The sequence below is a fragment of the Epinephelus fuscoguttatus genome, linkage group LG21 (genome assembly GCF_011397635.1).
Source record: "Epinephelus fuscoguttatus linkage group LG21, E.fuscoguttatus.final_Chr_v1".
NCBI classification, from domain to species: Eukaryota; Metazoa; Chordata; class Actinopteri; order Perciformes; family Serranidae; genus Epinephelus; species Epinephelus fuscoguttatus.
This window is the reverse complement of record NC_064772.1, coordinates 16,475,544-16,496,664: the sequence shown is the minus strand read 5'-3', so window position 1 is coordinate 16,496,664 and position 21,121 is coordinate 16,475,544. Positions and strand designations below refer to the sequence as shown.

The 21,121-nt window shown below is 38.2% G+C and overlaps 1 protein-coding gene across 4 annotated transcripts in view; it reads left to right on the top strand.

Annotated features, from left to right (window-relative positions):
* The window catches only part of pou6f2 (POU class 6 homeobox 2), a 101,894-nt gene extending 83,022 nt beyond the window's left edge, over positions 1 to 18,872 (top strand). For 3 of the 4 annotated variants that reach the window (XM_049564974.1, XM_049564976.1, XM_049564975.1), the window contains 4 exons: positions 52 to 261; positions 2,051 to 2,204; positions 8,413 to 8,581; positions 15,532 to 18,872. In XM_049564974.1, the coding sequence (XP_049420931.1) occupies positions 52 to 261; positions 2,051 to 2,204; positions 8,413 to 8,581; positions 15,532 to 16,039 (1,041 nt within the window). In that variant the 3' untranslated portion in view covers positions 16,040 to 18,872. The remainder of the gene's footprint in view (positions 1 to 51; positions 262 to 2,050; positions 2,205 to 8,412; positions 8,582 to 15,531) is intronic. The other variant, XM_049564977.1, reaches the window with a different exon arrangement.
* Positions 18,873 to 21,121: the final 2,249 nt, after the last annotated feature.

The window sequence follows — 21,121 nt, the reverse complement described above, 5'->3', positions numbered from 1 at the left end:
TCCTTTTAAAACTGCCCAGCTGATTTCGTCTCCTCTCTACCCCCTTTGTAGATAATTGGAACAATCCCACTGATGCCCAACTCTGCAGGGCCCTCCAGCCAATCAGGGGGTGGCAACCCAGCACTGCAGGTACAGCCAATTACACCTCAGCTTCTGACCAACGCTCAAGGCCAGATCATCGCCACGGTGATCGGCAATCAGATCCTGCCTGTCATCAACACCCAGGGAATCACGCTGTCACCAATCAAGCCTGGACAGCAGGTAACAAACACTCTGATGCACAAACACACACAAAAGAAGATATCTTGTAGAGCAGCTTATTATGTACTGATATTTCAACAATGATCAAGAGCTGACTTTAAAACTGTTGAATGAGCAACACCTAGTGGAGTCACACCAGAGCTCTGTTTATTCATGAAAGCAATACTCCAGCTCCGCTAGTCAGGTCTGCTTTATGCTAAACACCCCCTTTTTTCTCCTGCTTCAACACTCATAACGCTCATTTGCATCATCCCACTTGGAAAATTGTAGCTTTTGGTAAAATTATTCACAATATATGTGTGTTTCCATGTTTCAGTGTGTGTCTGTGCATGTTTGGGAGGCACTTGTCACCCAACCTTTCAGACTCTCTCTCAGGGAGCCTGCTGCGCCCCTGCAGAGCCCAAACCAAAAAAAAACAAAAAAAAAAACAAAGACACACTTTTCATCACCCCACTTAAAACTCAAACACTCATGCTTCTGTTCTCCACCTCTCCTTCCTCAATCACACTCTCCAGCCTTATGATTTGTTCTCTCTGACCTGAACAACAAGTATTTTGTTTTGATATAGGGGAGGCCGCATAAAACACAAAAGTTCTTTCTCTTCTATACGCTACATTTGAGTTTAAACTGCGAGAAACTCTCGAACATTTTCACCACCCAATTCAAAGATCTATACAGTATTCAGTTGTGGAGTCAGATGCATGCACACAACAATGAAAATGTTATTGACTTGATAATGACGATGTCAGCGCAGAATTACAGGGTAAAAGTTCACATTGAAGGCCCGTACAGTGCGGAATGGATGAACTCTCAGTAGATGGACACCTAATTGCGGCTCCCTGAAACACCAGATCATACTCTTGAATGAATTAATGCATTTGTAATAATGTTTATGCTTTTGTCTCCACTTCAAAGCCTGCATGTACACATTGTTCCACAGGCATAATTTACGGTTGTCAGAGCCTGCAGTCTAGAATATTTCCAGTGAAGCTAGATAATTCTCCGAGCCTGTCAACAGTCCTGACAGTGTGTGCATCGCTGTTGACACCCCCCACCAACCAAACAAACACATGCCACAGAGAAAATAATTAATAGCAAAGAAGGAGAGGAGAAGCCGGCCTAGCTCATGGCGGAGACAGCTTTTCGCTTTAAAAGCGAGGACGTACCATCTTGATCTTGTAAAAGCAATTCAAATGTGCATAAAACATGAAAATACATCGTTTTTTCGCCATCAGAGCACGTAGCTTGTGGATCATGAATTATGTTTGATATGGGGACTGCTGTGTCCACATGTTTATATTTCAGATTCAGGCTGCCATTATTAGCATCTTCACAGGTCTGATGACGAGGGAGAAGGCTCTAATTGTCATGAGCAGTATTCCTTTTTTCTAGTTGATTTCTGCAGAGAAGCGTGTGTAAAGCTGAGGAGTACCTGAGTTGACTCTCACTGTCTCCTGCAATGGTAAACCTCTGCTGTAGTCTATTGAGCAGACTATTGACACTCTGCTCTGTCAGTTTAAATACTGCAGGCAGTAATTAACATTTATTCATCAAGTAACAGGTAAATTACATTAGAGTCAGCTTCTAAGTGGCTAATTTAATAGCTGTTGATTGGTTGATGAGATTTAATATTATCGCCCAATCACCATAATGACATGATTACTGTAAATGATGATTATTGTGATGATGTGAGGGAGGGAATAATGGATATTTTTCTGTACTACATGCTGTCAATATACTGCATCAGCTGTGTGTGTGTGTGTGTGTGTGTGTGTGTGTGTGTGTCCAGCTGCCTCAGGCTCAGCAGGGTCAGACAGGCCCCGCATCGTCTCAGCCCAACCTGCTCCACATGCCCCACAGACAGAGTCCTCTCCACCAGGCCTCTTCCTCCTCCTCCACCTCCTCCTCTTCCTCGGCTCTCAGCGTGGGGCAGCTGGTCAGCAGTAAGTGTCCGACACAGCTCACAAAAACACAACATGCCCTCAAATACACGGAAGAAAGAACCGTAACCCTCCTCTGTTTATACAAGTCCACTGACTCTTGTATCATGATCATATGACAGCGAATGTGCAATGAAATTTTATTTATTTTTATTTAACCTTTATTTATCCAAGAGAGTCCCCTTGAGAAAAATAATCTCTTTTTCAGTGGAGACCTGGCCAAGATGGGCAGCAGCATAAATAAAAACACGTAGTTAAAGACAGAAAACACATGAAAAGAGGGTTAGGTCGCCCATTTTCTCACTTACCTCTCATGATTTCCAGCCATGCAGCCCCAAACTAATTTGTTTCTAGTGAAGAGGTAAATACAAAAAGGGTCACAAATATATACCTTCATTTTTAAAGAAGGCTAAATAATTTCCCTAAAACCACTATAGCTTTTAGCTTTTATCTAGACAGGAGGAAATAGTGGATTTGTTAGGAGCTAACAGCGGATTAATAATGATGCTCTGGCGAATAATGTACAGCAGCAGGAGTACGCATGTGGTATTGGTATTTACTCACAATAAATGGTAGTCGTAGTAATGGCGCTCTATGGAACAGAGGAATAAGACATATCAAGACATGGCTACATTGGCCATAAGATAGGGATGAGCGAGTACACCACTATCTGTATATTGTTTGTATATATCTGTTTAGCCAACTAAATTATCTGTATTCAAACTTGGAATAGGCAGAGTTTAATCCAAAGTGGGAGGGGTTTAAATAAAAAATGGGTGGGGCCAAACCAGACGTTTATATTTCAACCTGACATTGATATGGGTTGATCAGAAGTTGCTTTATTTATTATTTATTAGAAAACTATTTACACAACAATTTCAGAATTGAGCTTCTGATCATTTTTGATTTAATGGTAAGAGATTGGACACAGTATACAATATAATGACGTCCAAAATCTAAGGCGATATTTAGTCTCACATTGAGATATCGGTGTAATGCCTAGTCCTAGCTCCACTGTTTTGAGCTGGAGGCTAAAGTCTCAGAGACTGGTATCTCAAAATAAAACCAAAACCATCTGTATGGCTCGATACCACCAGACGTAAGAGAATAAAAATGTCTTTTTCTAATTTCAGTGAACTGTCCCTTAAAAAATCCAACATGGCGGACACCCAGTATCTCCATTACTATCAGTGTGGACAGCTTTTGACTGATCCCTGCCTCCTACGATTGTTTTATTTTTTCCTGACTGTCAGTTCTTTGGTTTATTAGACGATCCAAAGTGGCGTGTGTTATGTTTAATGAACATAGGTTTCATTCTCCCAAGGCGTGGGCCTTTGGCAGAACCTTATAAATCACTGGGCCACAGCCTGTCAGCATGCAGCTATTGCCTTTAAAAACTCTGTTTTATTCAGATAAATTTCATTTGTCAGAGTCGATTCCCCTAAACTCCATGTAAACTCATTTCAAAGGCAGCTACAATGCCACTGAATTTAATAAAAAAACAAGTCGCCATTGATCAACTTGTTGTAGACACCGTGTTTAGTTTGTGTTTACTCGTAGCTCGGAAAATATCTTATAAACCATTTTTGAGTCTGCACAAAATCATGGTGGCTCTGTTCTGCAGTAAATAGAATTAATGCTTTATGCTGAGTACGAGCCATATCACTTCCTCTCAATATCACTTACAGCATACATACACAAAGGAAAATCCCATGACAGAATCAGAGTCGTCTGCCGAGCAGAGAAGATGAAATGTCATTGCATTCGCTGGCCACAAACAAAAGTGCCAGAAACAGATTAAAAAGCTGAGAATGTCTGTTACTGTTATTTAAAAATAATCAGATGGGGAAAATGTCAATGAGAAAGAGGAATGTCAGCAGTGTTTTGCTTTGGCTTTGTTTTTATTTTAACTTTTATTTATCCAGAGAAATGCAACTAAACATTTACAGTGATATCTGATCTCATGTGATTAGAGTTAACATAACAAGGATGCACATTAATACCCAGTTTAAATTAAACAAAACCTTGAATCTGATGTCCACATCCAGATAACGGATACAGATACAGATCGTATGTTAATACCAGCTTTAAAACAGCACAGCAGAGGGACAGGAGATGATAAATACGTTGCATATGTACATTTCATACATATATATATATACATACATATATCACTAGGGCTGCACAGTTTCAGAAAAGCATGTGATATGTGATAACTTTGAATATTGGGATGACGATATGACTTGTGATAAATATTGAAGGATACAGCTTTGATGTCTTTCTGCTTTAGGTTTGCGCTGCCAACATAGACAACAGACAATGAATAGCCAATGTATGCAAGCTGAATAAAAAAAAGAAAGAAATGCAATGATGTTGATGGTGTTGGTCGTTTGAGTGGGTCTCCAATAACATTTGTGTTTTTTAACCGAGTTTAGAGAGCACCAACATCATCAACCCACTATAAGGTCAATCAGATGTGATATATATTATAATATGTGATAATCAATTAAAATTTAAAAAAAAAATGTAATAGTTCAACATTTTCAGAGATATACTTAAACTCTTTCATTCTGAGAAGATTTTTTTGTTTTCTTTTCACTTATTAAAGCTATGACCAAAACAGGAAACAACAACAAAACAGGTCTCGTGTGACATCTATGACATATATGGTAAGAAAATGGCAGCTGCCGGTGAGAATATTCTTTTTCTGTTGGCAGTTAAATATCATCAGACATGAGTCAGGACAGCATCGATCAGTAACACAGTCACATTGTCACAATGAAGCATTATCAGGGGGAAAACACGTGGCGCATCCCCTGGATGGTAAAACACCATCCTAGATGTAAGATAACAGGACTGTCTGTGGTAATATTCTACATATTTGTGAATTTAGATGTATTTTATGAACCTTAAAATACAAGGTCATTGTCTACCAGCGATACCAGGAAACTGTGGCACACCGAGCTTCAGAGAGCCAGGGATGAGAGCGGGTGAGCGGATGGACAGGTGTCAGATTTGTAATATGTATGTATGTTAATAACATCCAAAACACTATATACTATATACTATAAATATACTATATTGCCGTTCAAGCCATCTTTGTGATACCTATATCGTGCATCTTAATATCGCAACGAAGGTAAATTTTCAATATTTTGTGCAGTCCTACATATCACTGTGTTTAAAGTGACCTAGTGTTTGAGCTGACTTTGTCATCAAGAGGTGCGATTCCAGCAGGTGTTAATGTTGATGTTTTATACATTTCCAGCGGGGATAGCACCACGTAAAGCATTTGTTTTTTACTGAGACATTACCACATTTCCAGCGGGGATAGCACCACGAACAGCAGTTGTTTTTTACAAACATCACTGTATTTCAAGCAGGGATAGTACCACAAAAAATGTTTGTTTTTTTACTGATTGATTTTTAGCCACCAAACGTGGGTTTGGTGCTGCGTTTCCAGCAAGGATAGTTCCACAAACAGCAATTGTATTTATTGAAACATTGCAGCTTTCCAGACGGGGTAGGGCCACAAAAAGTGGTTGTTTTTTGCCAAGACATCGCTGCATTTCCAGCAGATTTTTAGACATCAAACATGGGTGTTTTTTACAGGGACATCACTGTGTCTCCTGATGGAATAGTGCCACGAAAAGCGGTTGTTGTTTAGTTAGACATTGCTGCATTTCCAGTGGGGATAGTATCACAAAAAGCGGTTGTTTTTTTACAGATATCGCTATGTTTCCAGCCAGGTAGTCTCGCCACCAGACAATCAGAGATCTCCGCCTTCTGATAGTCTGGGGATACTCCTTTCTAAAGTGTGTTTAACACACCGGAGAAAACGGCCAGCAACAAAGCAACGCCTCTTGCATTTTTGAAAAGGACACGCCCTCCTGGAAATGTGCGCTCCCCCATTTCTCGTCCGCAAGGAAACAAACACACAGAGAGCTTGAAAATGGATGCAGAGAGATTTAACTCCGTTTTATCAAACGTGTGCTCAGTCCACAAGATTGTGGAAATGAAGGACTTACAGCGACTTTGTTTAAAACTTTTAATGCAGTCAGACTATGTTTACGAGCACAAGAGTTCAGCGAGCCACCGAAGGACCGCCCTGCAGATTTACTATTGGTTCTGCAACGTGAGGAGTTTTTTTAAACCGCCCATCTAAACACAAAATCAGGGAGAAAGACATCAGTCTTTAGTTAAGAAAAGCGTCTAAAGACTGACTTGTGAGTCTACCAGCCAGGATAGTACCACGGACAGCAGCCGTTTTTATTGAAACATTGCAGCTTTTCCAGACAAGGTAGTGCCACAAAAAGTGGTGTGTTTTTTACCAAGACATCGCTGCATTTCCAGCAGATCTGTAGCCACCAAAATGGGTGTTTTTTACAGAGACATTACTGCATCTCCTGACAGAATAGTGCCACGAAAATCAGTTGTTTTTTAGTTTGACATTGCTGCATTTCCAGCAGGGATAGCACCACGTAAAGCATTTGTTTTTTACTGAGACATTACCACATTTCCAGCGGGGATAGCACCACGAACAGCGGTTGTTTTTTACAGACATCGCTGTATTTCCAGCAGGGATACTACCACAAAAAGTGTTTTGTTTTGTTTTTTACCAACATATCCACTACATTATAATGCACAAAAGTTACTGTGTTTTGCAGAAATGTGCAATGCCAACATTTATTCCACTGATTGGGTTGAGATTTCTAACTTCTAGAATAGTTGGTCACAACTTCAAACTTCATTTAGTCTATTTCAGGTTGATTATGAACATTTCAACAAAAGAAAACAAAAAGACAAAAGCTTGACTTCATTGTGGGACTCGCATTTAATAACATGAGTTTTGCCCGTAATTTATGTCAGTGTTCTCTCTCATATTCCTTTTCAGCAGATAAATTGAGTGTTTAACTTGCTATTGTCCTGTTGTAATTATTAGGCTTGTTAGCGTATTATTGCTGTGAAGAAAAGTAGCTTTTGGAGGTGGAGATATTGATTTATCTCCATTGTTTCAGTTGTTTTTTAATTTGGCTTTTCAAACATTTTATTTACGTCTCTGTTTGTTTTGTCAGGCTTTACTCCACCGTTCATTATTCCAAAATAGATTAGAAGGGTTTAAATGTTAAATTATGTTTGGGTTGTGACTTCATGTCTAAAGACAAATATGGATCCAGAGGTTAGACCAGTTGCTGGAGAGTGCCATTAGTCTTTCAAACCACTGAGTAAATAGACTCTGTTGGGAATGATGAAGAGATGCTCATCAATGTGGAGATGATGGGACCCGAAGCTGTGAGTGCTCATCCCTCCCATTTAGTCGTCTCCAGTCCCTCATCTTCCAAGTGTTCACACGTCTGGAGCACGCCGCATACGCTACACGTCACTTATGAGGCACAACGAGATGGCAGCCCCATAGATTTTTGCTTAAATACGCTTGGAGGATTCCTTTAATAATTCATTGATAATGACCAAGATGAATAATTCAGAGGCACAAACTTTGCTTTAGTAAGCAGGATGCCAGGGCACCTGACATTGATGTACAATGTGAAATCACTTTTTATTAGCAGGGAAATTCTTCAAAATGCTTCACTGAAGTTTTTTCAGATCTGCTCAAATGGGGAGATTCACGAACAGCATTTCTTTGTATAAAGAGTTTTCTCTGTTGGGCTGGAGCCGGGTATCGTTTGTGTTTGAGGCTCGCTGGAGGTTTGAAGGCCCGAACTGTCTTCACATAGGGTCAGATGGATGAAGTAATGTCTTTATATATTCTTTAATGTTTATTTCGGAGCGCCAACTTTAGAATATATGTGTATTCATACAGATGAGATACAAGAAACAGACACACAGTATCTATCTGCTCAACATCGATCCATCTATTGAATCAACAAGCTCTGTGTCATGTGGTCTTGTCCATATGCTTTTGTATGTGAGATTAAAGATTTACACTTGCAAGTCAGAGCCATGACACGCCTGCATTCACACCTCAGATGGATTTAGTCTTCCAAACATCTCTTAGATACATGTAGTGTACAGCAGAGGGGCAGAGAGAAATAATAAATCCTGACCCCGAGCTGGACTATTTTTTTTAAAGTTGTTTAGAGACGTTCATGATCACATATGTCTGGATGTTTGCTTCATTCACTCTGGAAAATGAGGTAAGCGACAGAGGAGCAGAGGGCTAATAAAATGAGATGTGTGTGTTGTATTATAGACCCGCAGACCGCCCCCAGCGAGGTGGACGGGGTCAACCTGGAGGAGATTCGTGAATTCGCCAAAGCATTCAAGATCCGCCGGCTGTCCCTGGGCCTGACACAGACTCAGGTGGGCCAGGCGCTCAGTGCCGCTGAGGGGCCGGCATACAGCCAGTCTGCCATCTGCAGGTAAGAGCAAACAAAGAGGGGAAAAACTCTAACAATAAATGGCTCATTATTTCTGATCAACATGTCCTAAATCTGTCAGATGAAAGCAGATAAAGTCATGCAGCCTCACTGAGCTGTCTGGTGCCATCTCTTTTTCTTTTTCGTGTTTTAACAGACATTATTAAGATATTAAAATACATAATTGACTATTACCACCCTGACAAACGAAGCTCTCATGTCTGTACTTACGCTTCTGCCTCTCCCATCTCTTTCACTCGCTGACATGACAGCCGCGCGTTACTTATGCAAAATACATACACAAGTATTACACGAAGCACTTAAAGCATTTAATTATTACTAAGGCCCGACGCCACCTACTCCGCCTGAACATGAGAGAGCTTGATGGCAATGATCTGTTAATAAGATTGCCATGTTTTACAGCTGCCACCAGGACAGTTTAGTCATAAATGGGGCATTATATATTCATGAGACAATCAGACAATCAGTGTTTCATCCCTCCTGTTTTTCCACTTGACTTACGTTTTGCATGAAAACGCCAAATGAGCCACGTTTCCCTTTCAAGTCAGAATAATCGGGCTACATCATGTCCAAATATTATTTTTAAAGAGAACCAAATAGTAAAATAAATTATTCTACAATGCTAAAAACAATTTAAAGTCTAACGTTAATAACTAAGTTGACAAATGGAAGTTAATGTTAAATATCTTGTAAAATCTAACCGTGGCCTGTTTTGCATCAATCTTTATTCGTTTCTGTTTTCAGTTCTCAGTCCTGTATTAATTTTAATGTCCCTCTACATGTGCGCTGCTGATGACCTGTACTGTTTATGTGACACGGCGCTGCCACGCACTTTTAAAAATTTCATCACATCAACATCAAACAGCCGATAAAATGTGAAACAGTACAGGAGCTGGGGTTCTTATGAGGCCCAGCCATCTCTGACTAATGTTTAAAGTCTTGAAATCACACATGAAATATTTACGGCCAGGCATAATTCAAATATTTATAACATACATTAAAAGCCATTAGCTTCAAAAATAAACACTCTGTGGGCTGTTATTCATGCCGTTAAGACAATTTTTTTGTTTGTATGACATTGGACATGACATCCTGATGTTTTAAGTAGAGGGGCAAACTTCACATGCTTTAGTTTAGTTAACATCAACACGGACATGAAGTTTGAGGAGAAGCGGGACGTCACGTTAGCTCTGGGGCTCCAGCTCTGAACCCAGACAGTGAACAGACACTGACAGATGCTTCCATCTTGTCTGCTTTCATTGCTCAGTATGTTTCCAGGCACTTTATTAGTTTATCTTAACAGGCACGGGCATTACAAGAGGGCATCATCAAACCAATGATGTGCCAGTGTGTCCTCTCCTGGCTCAAATCTGGCTCAGTTTAGCTAATATGAATATAAAAAATGTCGAAACTGTCACACATTTCTCATTTTAATTACACAATTGAAAATGAAAAATGTTAATAACTCACCATAATTAGTGTTTTCTCACTGCCAGGATTCAGTGCACCATTATAAAGATGTTATAAATGTCCTCATCAGGTATCTCTTGAACAGACATATTTGACCCAGCATAAATAAACATGACCAGCCTATAAAAACATAATCTTATATTTTATCAGCAGCTCTAAGTTGAGCTAGACAATAAACACACTGATGTTATGAATGTTTTACAGATCCAAATGTTTCAATCAGACAGGTTAACATTCAGAATTTGTCAATATTGTACTAAAACAACACAATCTAAAAATGCTTTTCTACAAAGTTCTTTTTCTATTAAACAAAAATAAGCCAAACAGAGGCCTTACATGAACTTTGCCTGATAAAATACAGTCTAAAATTATCAAAATTAATACCTAAATCAGGTATCAAGTATCTAACATGAGTATGTGACTGTCTGATTAAGTGATATGGATAAAATATTACAGTATATGTTATCTTATGTCAATAAATAGCATTTAATATCAATGACATTTCCCACAATAGTCTATACAACATGTTCCCAAACTGGGGACCCCTTTAGGGGTCACCAAGGATTCTCGGGGGGTCGCAAAACCTTTTTGACTTTAAGGGGTGTAAGAAAACGTATTAAAAAAATATACAGTAGGCCTATATCTCAGCATTTCATTCACGTATGTGAAGAAAACTAAATTCGTTATTTTTTAAAGTTTAGAGCATTACTCAAGATGTAGACCTAAACTTAGAAACAATTTCTCAGTCTCAGTCTGTGTCTGCTTAACAGCCTCGTCCTGCAGTTAAAACAACAATAGGACAATGACCAAGTGTCAGGGAGAAGAAAACACTGAATTTGTCGAAAAGAGGCCTATGAAATGTATATGATTGTTACAAATAAAACCTAAAAATACAGAGAATTGTTTACAATGTTCATAAATCTATCAAAAAACTCATCTCTGATGTGACATTCACTGGAAATAATCTGCTTGTTTTACACAAACATCCTGCAGTTCACTGTTGGATTCATTTTACAGTTTATCAGTTGATCTGTATACTGTTGTTGTTAAGCATTGAATATAATACGAAATATCTATAAAATATGTCAGTCAGGGGCCCTTATTGAAAAAGGTTAGGGACCGTAAGTCTTTACTGTAACAACCAGAGATACTAAGAGGATAGACACCACAATTTAAACAGTGTCGCAAAATCTCTTACAGCTAAAAAGATATATTTCTCTCTTATTGTGTTTTATATCAGGTATTCCTTCCTGACAGGTTTAAATAAATGTCTATAAACAGACAGTAGCTACATGAACCAGTGACTTTTTACCAATCAGCAGTACAAACATATCAGAAGTGAACCAACATTAGAAAAGTGACGTGCAGGTGTGTAAAAATTATAATAATAATAAAAAATAATAATAATAAAAATTTATTTTTATTGTTATTGAGCTAAATCTGATAATTACACTGTAGATTTTAAGGGATGCGTATCATCCAGCCCTGATTTTAAGCACATACCTCTTAAAGTCTCTGGTTCACCGCTGCAGACCTTCAGGCAAACTGTAACTCAGGCCTAAACACACAGCATGTCTAAGCAGGCTCCTGAGGTACTTTTAAGAAGAGAGGCTGGAGGTGCATTCAGGGCCATTTCTCCCACGCGCTGATGCACTAGAGGAGGGAGTGCATACCCCAGCTGAGCAGCTCTCAACTCATTTTAGTATCTGCGGTTCCTGTTGATCCATGAAATGTCCTGTCTCTGGTGACTCCTCATATTTACTAATGTATTCCCCGCAGTATGGAGCCCTCCTCTTTCCACTGTTTAGGAGGAGGTTATAAATAATACCGCCTGTCGACAAGTCGGAATGCACCAAACGAGGTGTAGAAGCAGAGGAAGTTCGTGCACGCATTGGTCATCTCTCCCTCACGGTTGTTGTCTGCAGCAGCTCACCTCGCCATTAAAAACGTCTCGTGTGCATTGTTTGTTCCACAGAGAGCAGAGTAGATCTCTGCTGTCTCTCCGTCAGGGCTGCTGTCAGCTCAGGAGTTGTTTTACTAAAAGCATTCACATACTCACGTTTGTCCCAGAAACACATTCAGCTAACTCATGTTCACTTATTTATTTAATATTATATGACAAGTAGATCCAAACAGGTAATCTGACTGGTAAGCACAACATTTAGATAGTGATCACAATTACTCCATTTCACTGGCAACATCAACACTCCCAGAGCTGAATCAAAAACCTGGAGCTATGATATTAACACAACTCTTTTTTTTATTATTATTAAATCAACTTTCTTTAATGAATATCATTTATGTTGCTGTTAGACCGCTCTGTTAATACAGGCGTGTGTCTCCCTCGTGTGCAGCAAGCCGGAGAGCAAACAGTTTTGTGACCGCAGTGAAAATGTTGTCTTTGAAAGCCTATACGCCAACAAATATGGATCTAAGTAGAATATTTCATTAGATAAAAACATGTTATGAATTTTCGAGAATGTTTTCATCCGTCTTTTTTCAATACATTTTGACTTTGGAGCTTTACAGTGCTCTGGAGTTAACTGGTATTGGAAATGTTTGATCACATCCACTGTGCTGGTGAATCAGCGACAAGGCGCTGTCTTAAAAATAGCCCATGTGAAGTTAAAGTAGCTAAATCTGTCATAGAGAAAAAAATCAGCAAATATCTTTGTTACAACAATATTGAGTTTGCAAGGCAGTTTTATATTTATATGTCTATTCAGTTTGGGAAATTCCACCATCTCTACACAGCATTAATGTTAGCTCAAGCTGTCAGACTCTACAGTGACTAGAAATCGTCTCTGTTTGGTCGTTAGGGTCGGCCTATTTGCTGGAGGAATAAACTAGGTTCATTACGTCTACTGACGTTATCAGACAGACCCCATGGATTACCATGGAAATGGAGATTATACTGGCATAAAGTTTATTTAGAGAGCAAATCACCTCTCACTATTAATGCACTTTGATTATATCTTTTATATTGTTGGTAACCATTGTATTATTGCAATATTAAAATTGCTTAAATGTTTGGAAATCAGAGCTTAGAAGCAGCTATTGTAAGAAATCTTCCTCTGTTAACTGACGTAATGTTTAATGAAGATTTTAACTTAAATTTAATTGCTATTTATTCTGGACATCTCTGTTAGATCAAGATTTGCAAAAGAGACCTGAGGGTGGGTCCTCATGACCTAGGCATCTTAGACGCTGACCGTATAGTCACATTGTCCCTGGGTGCAGTCCACCTCTGTTCTGTCATCAATCTTTTCTCTCCCTTCATATTATGCTGCCTCTGTATTATTTGCTATCAAATAAGAGAAAAAAATCCTGACAAAGTACAGAGAGAGAAACTACAGAATGAACTGCAAATATACAAGACGACCAAGGTCACAGCAAGACGACTTAGTCTCACAAACAGGAATCTCACACAGAGACACCCATTAAAAAGCAGTCCTTTCATTAAAAAAGTTGAAGTACTCAGCGTGTGTTGAAGCTTTATCACATATCATCCTTAATCTTTCTTCCCATGTTTGTTGTCAGCTTGTCAAATAGCATTGTCACGATAGTTGAATTGCCAACGTCTATACAATACTTTGGAAAAATAACAAAATTCAGTACTATTTTCTCTACCATGTGAAAAAATTTGAGGACGTACAATTTAAAATTGTTATTAAAAGGAAAATAAAATGAGGCTATAACATGACAACGATGAAAGACTTTTCTTGGTTAGTAGCATCATAGAATGACTGTAGTAAACAATAACGATAAGAGAGAGTCAGAAAGTGCAGCTGGTAATGGTGTATTTATACTTTAAATAGAATATACACAATCTATGTGTTCAGTGTCAAAATTGCCAAACAACAAGCAAAAAAAACAAAAACAAATCAAGACTAAAATCTATTCAGTCGGATTAGGTTGCATCACTTCAAGTTTTGAAGACATTACTGGTGAATATTAACTGTCAGGGTGGTGTTCATAAAGTCCATTAATTAGTCATGTAACTTGTAAATCACCAGAAATACAAAGCAGCATTGAAATATTTACAAAAAAACATTTACTTATTAAAGCCTGAACTTTGGTGCGTTTGCATTGTCAAAGTTACAATCATTAATCAAATGTAATGGATCCTTATCAAAAATGTGTGCTGATATTATCACTGTAAAAAACAAAACAAAAACAGTAAAATAACAAACTGGAAATGAAGGTCAAATATCCTAATTTAAATGAAATGCAAAAACATTAAATTAACAGAAATTTTCATTCAAGGTTTTGCAGAGATACACAGTTATTTTAAAAGATTTTTCCTAAATAAATTATTCAGTAAAGTGATGGCACTAAAAGTTTCACGGAGTACACGTGATTGATGAACACATATCTGCTTCTATATGTATATATCATTAGCAGATTTTTTTTAAACTCTCAATTATCAATGTTGGTGTTGATTTCAAAAATCCACTTTTGGTGAGGTCAGTTCAGTAACAGTAAATTAAATCAATAAACTGAACCAAAGTTTTAGTCATTTTCAGCACACGAGGATTAATCTTAGTATCAGTTGTCATAAAAACATCTGAATAAAATAAAGATAAAGTGGCAGTGCATCAGGACAGCCCGCCAAAAACCACAAACGTAACAGACATGAGAGGAATCTTTTTACTGTCAAATATAGAACAATCATCTCCGTCATATCTGATTCTAATAGCATCCACAGTATCTGCTCCTATCACAGACCAAAGCACCTGACAGAGTCATTGAGCCGCCAGCCAGCAGTGTTTTTATAAAAAGCTTCATTCTCCATTCTTACTGTGACTTGCTAAAAAGCGTAGAGTACATGTGAAGTCAGAATTACGTGTCACGTAAAGTTGCAGGAACTTTCAGGATTAGAGTGTGTAAATGTATTCTTATTAAATATAAAATGAGGCGTTGTTAGAGGATGAAAGAAAGTTTGAAAAATGTATTAAATGTACATTTTGATTAATAATTCAAGCTCTTTTTGTAAATAAATGATGGTGCCATATTTAACTGCATGCATTAGTGGATTTTTGTTTTTTATCACCTGAGGAAAAGCAATGGGATGTTTGGAAGTAATTCCTGTTGTGTTATTTATTTTTTTTTTGATTTATGAGAATTTTGAAGTGCAGTATTTAGTTAGATGTTTGGTATGTTTTTGGTTCAGCTGGACCTGATTTTAGTCTTTGGCAATATCTCCTTGCTCCACTATTGCCAATTTGGGACAGAGGCACAGCTTCCTGCAGAAAATTAACACACCACTGGCAACCGTCACCTCCAGCTGCTGCAGCTGAGGTGTTTCCAGGTGCAGAATTCAGGAGTTTGGCTCGGATGTGTACCTGGACATTAGTCTCAGTCCCTGTGGCATTCTGGTTGAGGAGACTAAAAGGCAGGCAGCTTATCCCTTGTTCTGGCAGGGCACCTAAGTAAGATTCTTTTTTCTCAATTCTCCCCAGACACACCATCCTGAGAAGCCACTTTTTCCTACCACAGGAAGCCCAAGAGAACACTATAGGTAGCAGTCTGACAGGCAAACTGAACCCTGGCCTTTTATATCCTGCCAGGTTTGAGAAGTTGGACATCACCCCTAAAAGCGCCCAGAAGATTAAGCCCGTTCTGGAGCGCTGGATGGCCGAGGCTGAGGCCCGCCACCGATCCGGCATGCAGAACCTGACTGAGTTTATCGGCAGCGAGCCCTCCAAAAAACGCAAGCGGAGGACCTCTTTCACCCCACAGGCGCTTGAGATCCTCAACAGCCACTTTGAGAAGAACACACACCCCTCCGGACAGGAAATGACGGAAATCGCAGAGAAACTGAACTATGACAGGGAGGTGGTGCGTGTGTGGTTCTGCAACAAGAGGCAAGCCTTGAAAAACACAATAAAGCGTTTGAAACAGCCAGACCTCGGCCCGGCTGCACCAATGGACCCTCTCACTGATTCTCTAGAGGAGCTCCCGAAATGAACGAGCTCTCGGGCCAAACAGTGGAGTGGAAAAGTGGCAGCCATTAAAAACAACAAAGGTGGATGAACTCATCTTGAAATGAAAAATGTTCCCAAGTCACCTGGATGGACAGTCATGAGTTTGCAAACAAAAACTATGTGTTGTCAGTGTGATTACCACAGCTATGTAAATGACCTTGGCGAAACCAAAAACATGAAAAAAGAGATTAATATCTGAGAATTATGTAAAAACATACGGTGTGCTGTTTCAAAGAGTTTTAGATTCTGGCCTTACAGACCAGACTATTGCCCAAATTTTGGTTCCCATGAGGAGGGATTTAGTAAAGAGATCATACCAAATCAAAACACTATTTACCAAAGTCTGTTGCATCTGAGTACTAAGAATAATTTTGTAATGTAAATGTGCTCTAAATTTTTACATTTGTACTGGCAAATCTAAGCTATATGTGTGAGGTTGAGTATACATTTTATCTTTGTCTCGCTTACTTTTTTCTTCATTGTTTGTATGTAAATATCTAAAAAAAAAAAATGCTGTCTTCGAATTGAAATCACACTGATAAAGTTTCTCTTTTGGACAAAAAAAATGAACCTTTGCTGTTTAACAATTGCATAATAATGTTGTTTGCCTCTGATTTGTGTTTCATCTGCAAATATTTTCAGTCACAGTGTAACTTTGTACAACTTTTACAGGTATTTATTAATAATCTCATGAGATTGTTTCAGAGGACGGACGGACGGATGGACAGAGCAAGAGTAAACTAAGGACATTCACATGATGATGATGATGATGATGATGATGAGGGGTTTCAGTGTCTGTCAAGTCGACTGCAGCTTTGTTTTGAGCTACTGTGTCATTCTGTTGCCAAAGCCTGATAGCCAAAGAACACATAAATTTCAGCTCAAGGACTGGTGAAGATTTTACCTTTTTATTTACACGTTCACACGGCTTTCTCCCCCCCTTTTTCTAAAGTGTTTTACTCTGTGGGTCACCTTTAACGAAAAAGGAAAAAAAAACATGACCATGTCAAACAGCTGCGACGGTGTCTGCTGTAACTTATCACAGCAATATACAAAATGTGTTGAATTTTCTATTAAACGAATTTTTCTCTGCATGCTTCAACTCAAACCACATGTAGGATCATTTACAGCCAATTTCGCCAGGCAACCCGAAATTTAACTGAAAGAAAACACATGATTTTACACGATAAACCCTTTAATTAAGCCCTGAAATTAAGTGAACGTGTGGTTAAAGCCTGTTTGTTGCCACTGACCAAACTACTGAGCTCATTCCAGTTTAGCTGTTTTATATTTCAACTTGCTATTCTGCCAAGATAAATGTTGTTTCCTTTATATTTGTCATTCTTTTCAACCAAGTGAAGGTTTACAGATGTTACAATCAGCCACTTTAATGGAAATATTTTCTTTTCTGCACCCATGAATTGCTTTCTACTGCAGTAAAATGCTTTATAATGTTTATTTCAGCAGATTATTACCAAGATTTCATTTATTTGTGGTTATTTTGGGGGTAGAAATTACTTGACTCTCCATCACTGTGTACTAAACTCTTCATTTTATATGGTTGTGAAGAATTGTCAATATTCCATGCAAGAACGTCCCTACATATATTTGGCTCAAAAACCCTCACAGGAAAAGACAAAAAAAAAAAAGAGGTGAATGTTGAGAATAAGTGTCACATGTCAGAACAAGTGAACTTAATTTGAAGTGAGGCGAAATATGATGCAATTTATTCAGAATCATGTGTCTGCTCGATATCTGTCCTTCCATGTCACATTGGTTATCTCAGTCTTTCATTCCCCTGTGCACCGCTGTGTTCTTCTTCACTGCCTGGAAAACACGCACACAACACACACTCGGTAAATGTTAGAAAAAAACACATGAGCAAGCTTTACATGTCTGTGTTTTTAAAGAAATAAGTGAGGTTTGCAGGAAATGTAACTACAGACTCTCCTTTACTCTGGTTTAAAGAGATGTTTAATATAATTTTGATGATATATTTAAGTGTTTAAATTTTCATCCACAGCAACAGCTACTTCACAATTCTGTTTTTATTGTATTTTCACATTAAGTTGCTTCCACTGCTTCATTCAGGCAAATCTTTGGCCAAGAAACTACATGTCTGCACCCACCCACCAGACAAACGTGAGAAAGCAGCAGGCTCCTGCAGGTAGATTATGGATCTGTTCTGAGGCTTATCAATAAAGCTGTAACCAAAACCAAATAAGAAATAAATAAAAAAAGACACAGAAAGGAGTTACGCCTTTGCTCAACTTTTCAATGCTGGACCAAAGCTCTATAGTTATGCACATTGTACAGAGAAATAGATTCATGATGTTGACAATCTTTAAAAACTGAGATAAAATAATTGAAGAGTAGAAATGTACAGTAGTTCATCCAAGGTTTACCTCAGTACTGTTCTTGTGAGAATCATACAAACGCCATACAAGCAGCAGCAGGTCAGTAGAGAAAAAAACAGATGGTTACTCTGCACTGTGTGTGTCGATGTTCACCTTCAATGTGGAGGGAGAGGCTTGTGTTTTATTTATTATTATGTGACACATGATTGTTTTATTTTTGTGAAGTGGTTGCCCGAGCCACGTGTGACTCTCTGGTCATCAGTTTTTTATTATCGTTGCATTATTTCTCATTCGTTGTGATGTTCACCTCTCAGTTTTCACAGACCTGTAGACCCGAGTAGAGGAAAAGGAGATTACAGTAATGTTGCTCTTAACCCAATTTGGATGATTTGTTAATCACCTTTAAATGTTTTTGTGAAATTTTACTAACACAAACAAACTGGTTTGACGTTTTGTTAATAGTCGAAAGAACTCGAAACCAAAGCTGAAGAGCCTGCAGAGGTTGGTTTTCATTTTTTTATAGACTGAAAACTGTACTTAATCTATAGAGCAATATCTGTTTGGTCAGTTAAGCAGCACTTTGTGTATTTCCCAAAAAAAAAAAAAAAAAGCTTCAAGTCTGTCACATTGATTTGTACCATAATTAGTAATAAACAATTGTTTGACATGAACTTTGTGTCCTGTTATCAGTGAAATTACTTTTTAAAGATTCAGCCCCATTAAGCCAAAATACGTGTTGGCATCTGTTTTACCATATAAAAAATTATTAGGCCTACGACATAGAAATGTATAATTTACAATATGTACAACAGTCAAGAGACAGACAACTAGCTTGGGAGATAGCCACTGCTAGCCGTAAGCTAGAAATAAGCCATGTGGCCCACCAATTTTTCCCTTGCTGTAATCTGCAATTAAAAAATATGAACACTCATAGTATTTAGTTTATTATTCCATATCATAAATGAGGCAGTAACAAAAGACGATGTGATGATGGAACAAACCCAGCTAAACTCCTGCTAAAGCTAACCAGCGCTGCAGAGAAGCAGCATATGAACTGCCATTTCACTCAAGCAGACCTCATGGGATTTTAAGTAATTAAAAATGTCTTTAAATGACATTTTGTGAATATATTATGTGTGAAATAAATTGTTATTCCACATAACTAAATAAAACAATTGCTAAATTCAATAATGATGGAGATAACTTAGCTTAACTACTGCTAAAGCTAACTAGTGTGGCAGAGTAGCAGCAGTAGGCTAACTACCATCTTCTAACTGTAGGCCAACATCAAATATTTAAATGTATTTAATTGTAGTTTGAATTATTATTGATTACAATGTTGGTCATTCAATTTGTTATTTAATATAACTAAAAGAGACTAGCTAAATTTAATCATGTACAGACAAAAAAAAAGCAAGCGAAACTCCTAACGGTAACTATCTTAGCAGAGCAGCAGTAACTGACTGCTAAATCCAACTTGCTAGGTTAATGTGAACTGCCATTTGACTAAAGTGGAATTCTTAGCATTTTGAGTGATTAAACTGCATTAAATTCATATATTTGAGCCTTTTATTTTGTAAAGTAATTGTTACATAAGTAAATGAAGCAATAGATAATTCAATAATGATGGAAATAAACATAACTACTGCTAAGGCTAACTAGTTTAGCAGAGTAGCAGCAGTAACTACCAACTTAGTTTTAGCTGTCGGCCCACATCAAATATTTAAATGTATTAAATTGTATTTTAAGTTTTTTTTAATTAGAATTTTAGTCACTCAGTTTATTTGCTATAACTAAATGCAATAGCAGCTAAATTCAATTATCATAAAATTATCTTTTACGATAAAAAAAAAACTCCTGCTAATGGTAACTAGTTTAGCAGTGTAGCAATAACTGATGTTGCTAAAGCTAACCAGCTTAGCAGAGTAGCAGTAGGCTAACGTGAACTGCCCTTTGACTCAAGTGGAATTCACAGGATTTGGAGTGATTAAGCAGCCTTTAAATCACATATTTATATTGTACATAAATTGTTATTCCACATGACTAAATGAGGTAGCTGTCTTATTGAATAATTATTGGGGGGGCTGCTGAATCTAACTAGTTTAGCAGAGTAGCAGCAGTACCATCTTAGAGTGCATTCGGAAATACTCACTGTGAGAGCTGGAGCCCACTCTGGCGCACGCTGGACTGTTTGTAAATTCAAAGCACTGCTGGAATGTATTGTCCAGTTATTCAAGACATTACACTCTTCGAGCAGCAGAGCGTACTCTGGGAATGCTGTCTGGGCAGACAGAGCAGAGCGCCGAGCAAAGTCAATGTGTTATTAACTAAATAGATAATAAGATAATGTTCTTCACAAATGAACACCACTTTCATGATTATTGAAGTCTAAATGCAATTGCCAGAAGTTTATAGCTAACATAACGAACCACACAATGGTTGCATGATGAACGTCACCACCAAAACAAGACCGTAATGCTGTGTTCAACACGGCTCGACATGATGACATTCTATCGTCTCATTTCGCCACTTGTAGCAACCACCTTTTTTAAGATGCATAGAAGCTTTAAAGTTTACAAGCGGGGTATTTACTGGCATATTTTATGTTGTAGAACAAAACGTTCACGAGGGAACCGTGAGTGGTGAAATGCTAACTCATTTCCAGTTTTTTAGGACTCATCCCTGGGGCACCATGTTGGGCCGCATAA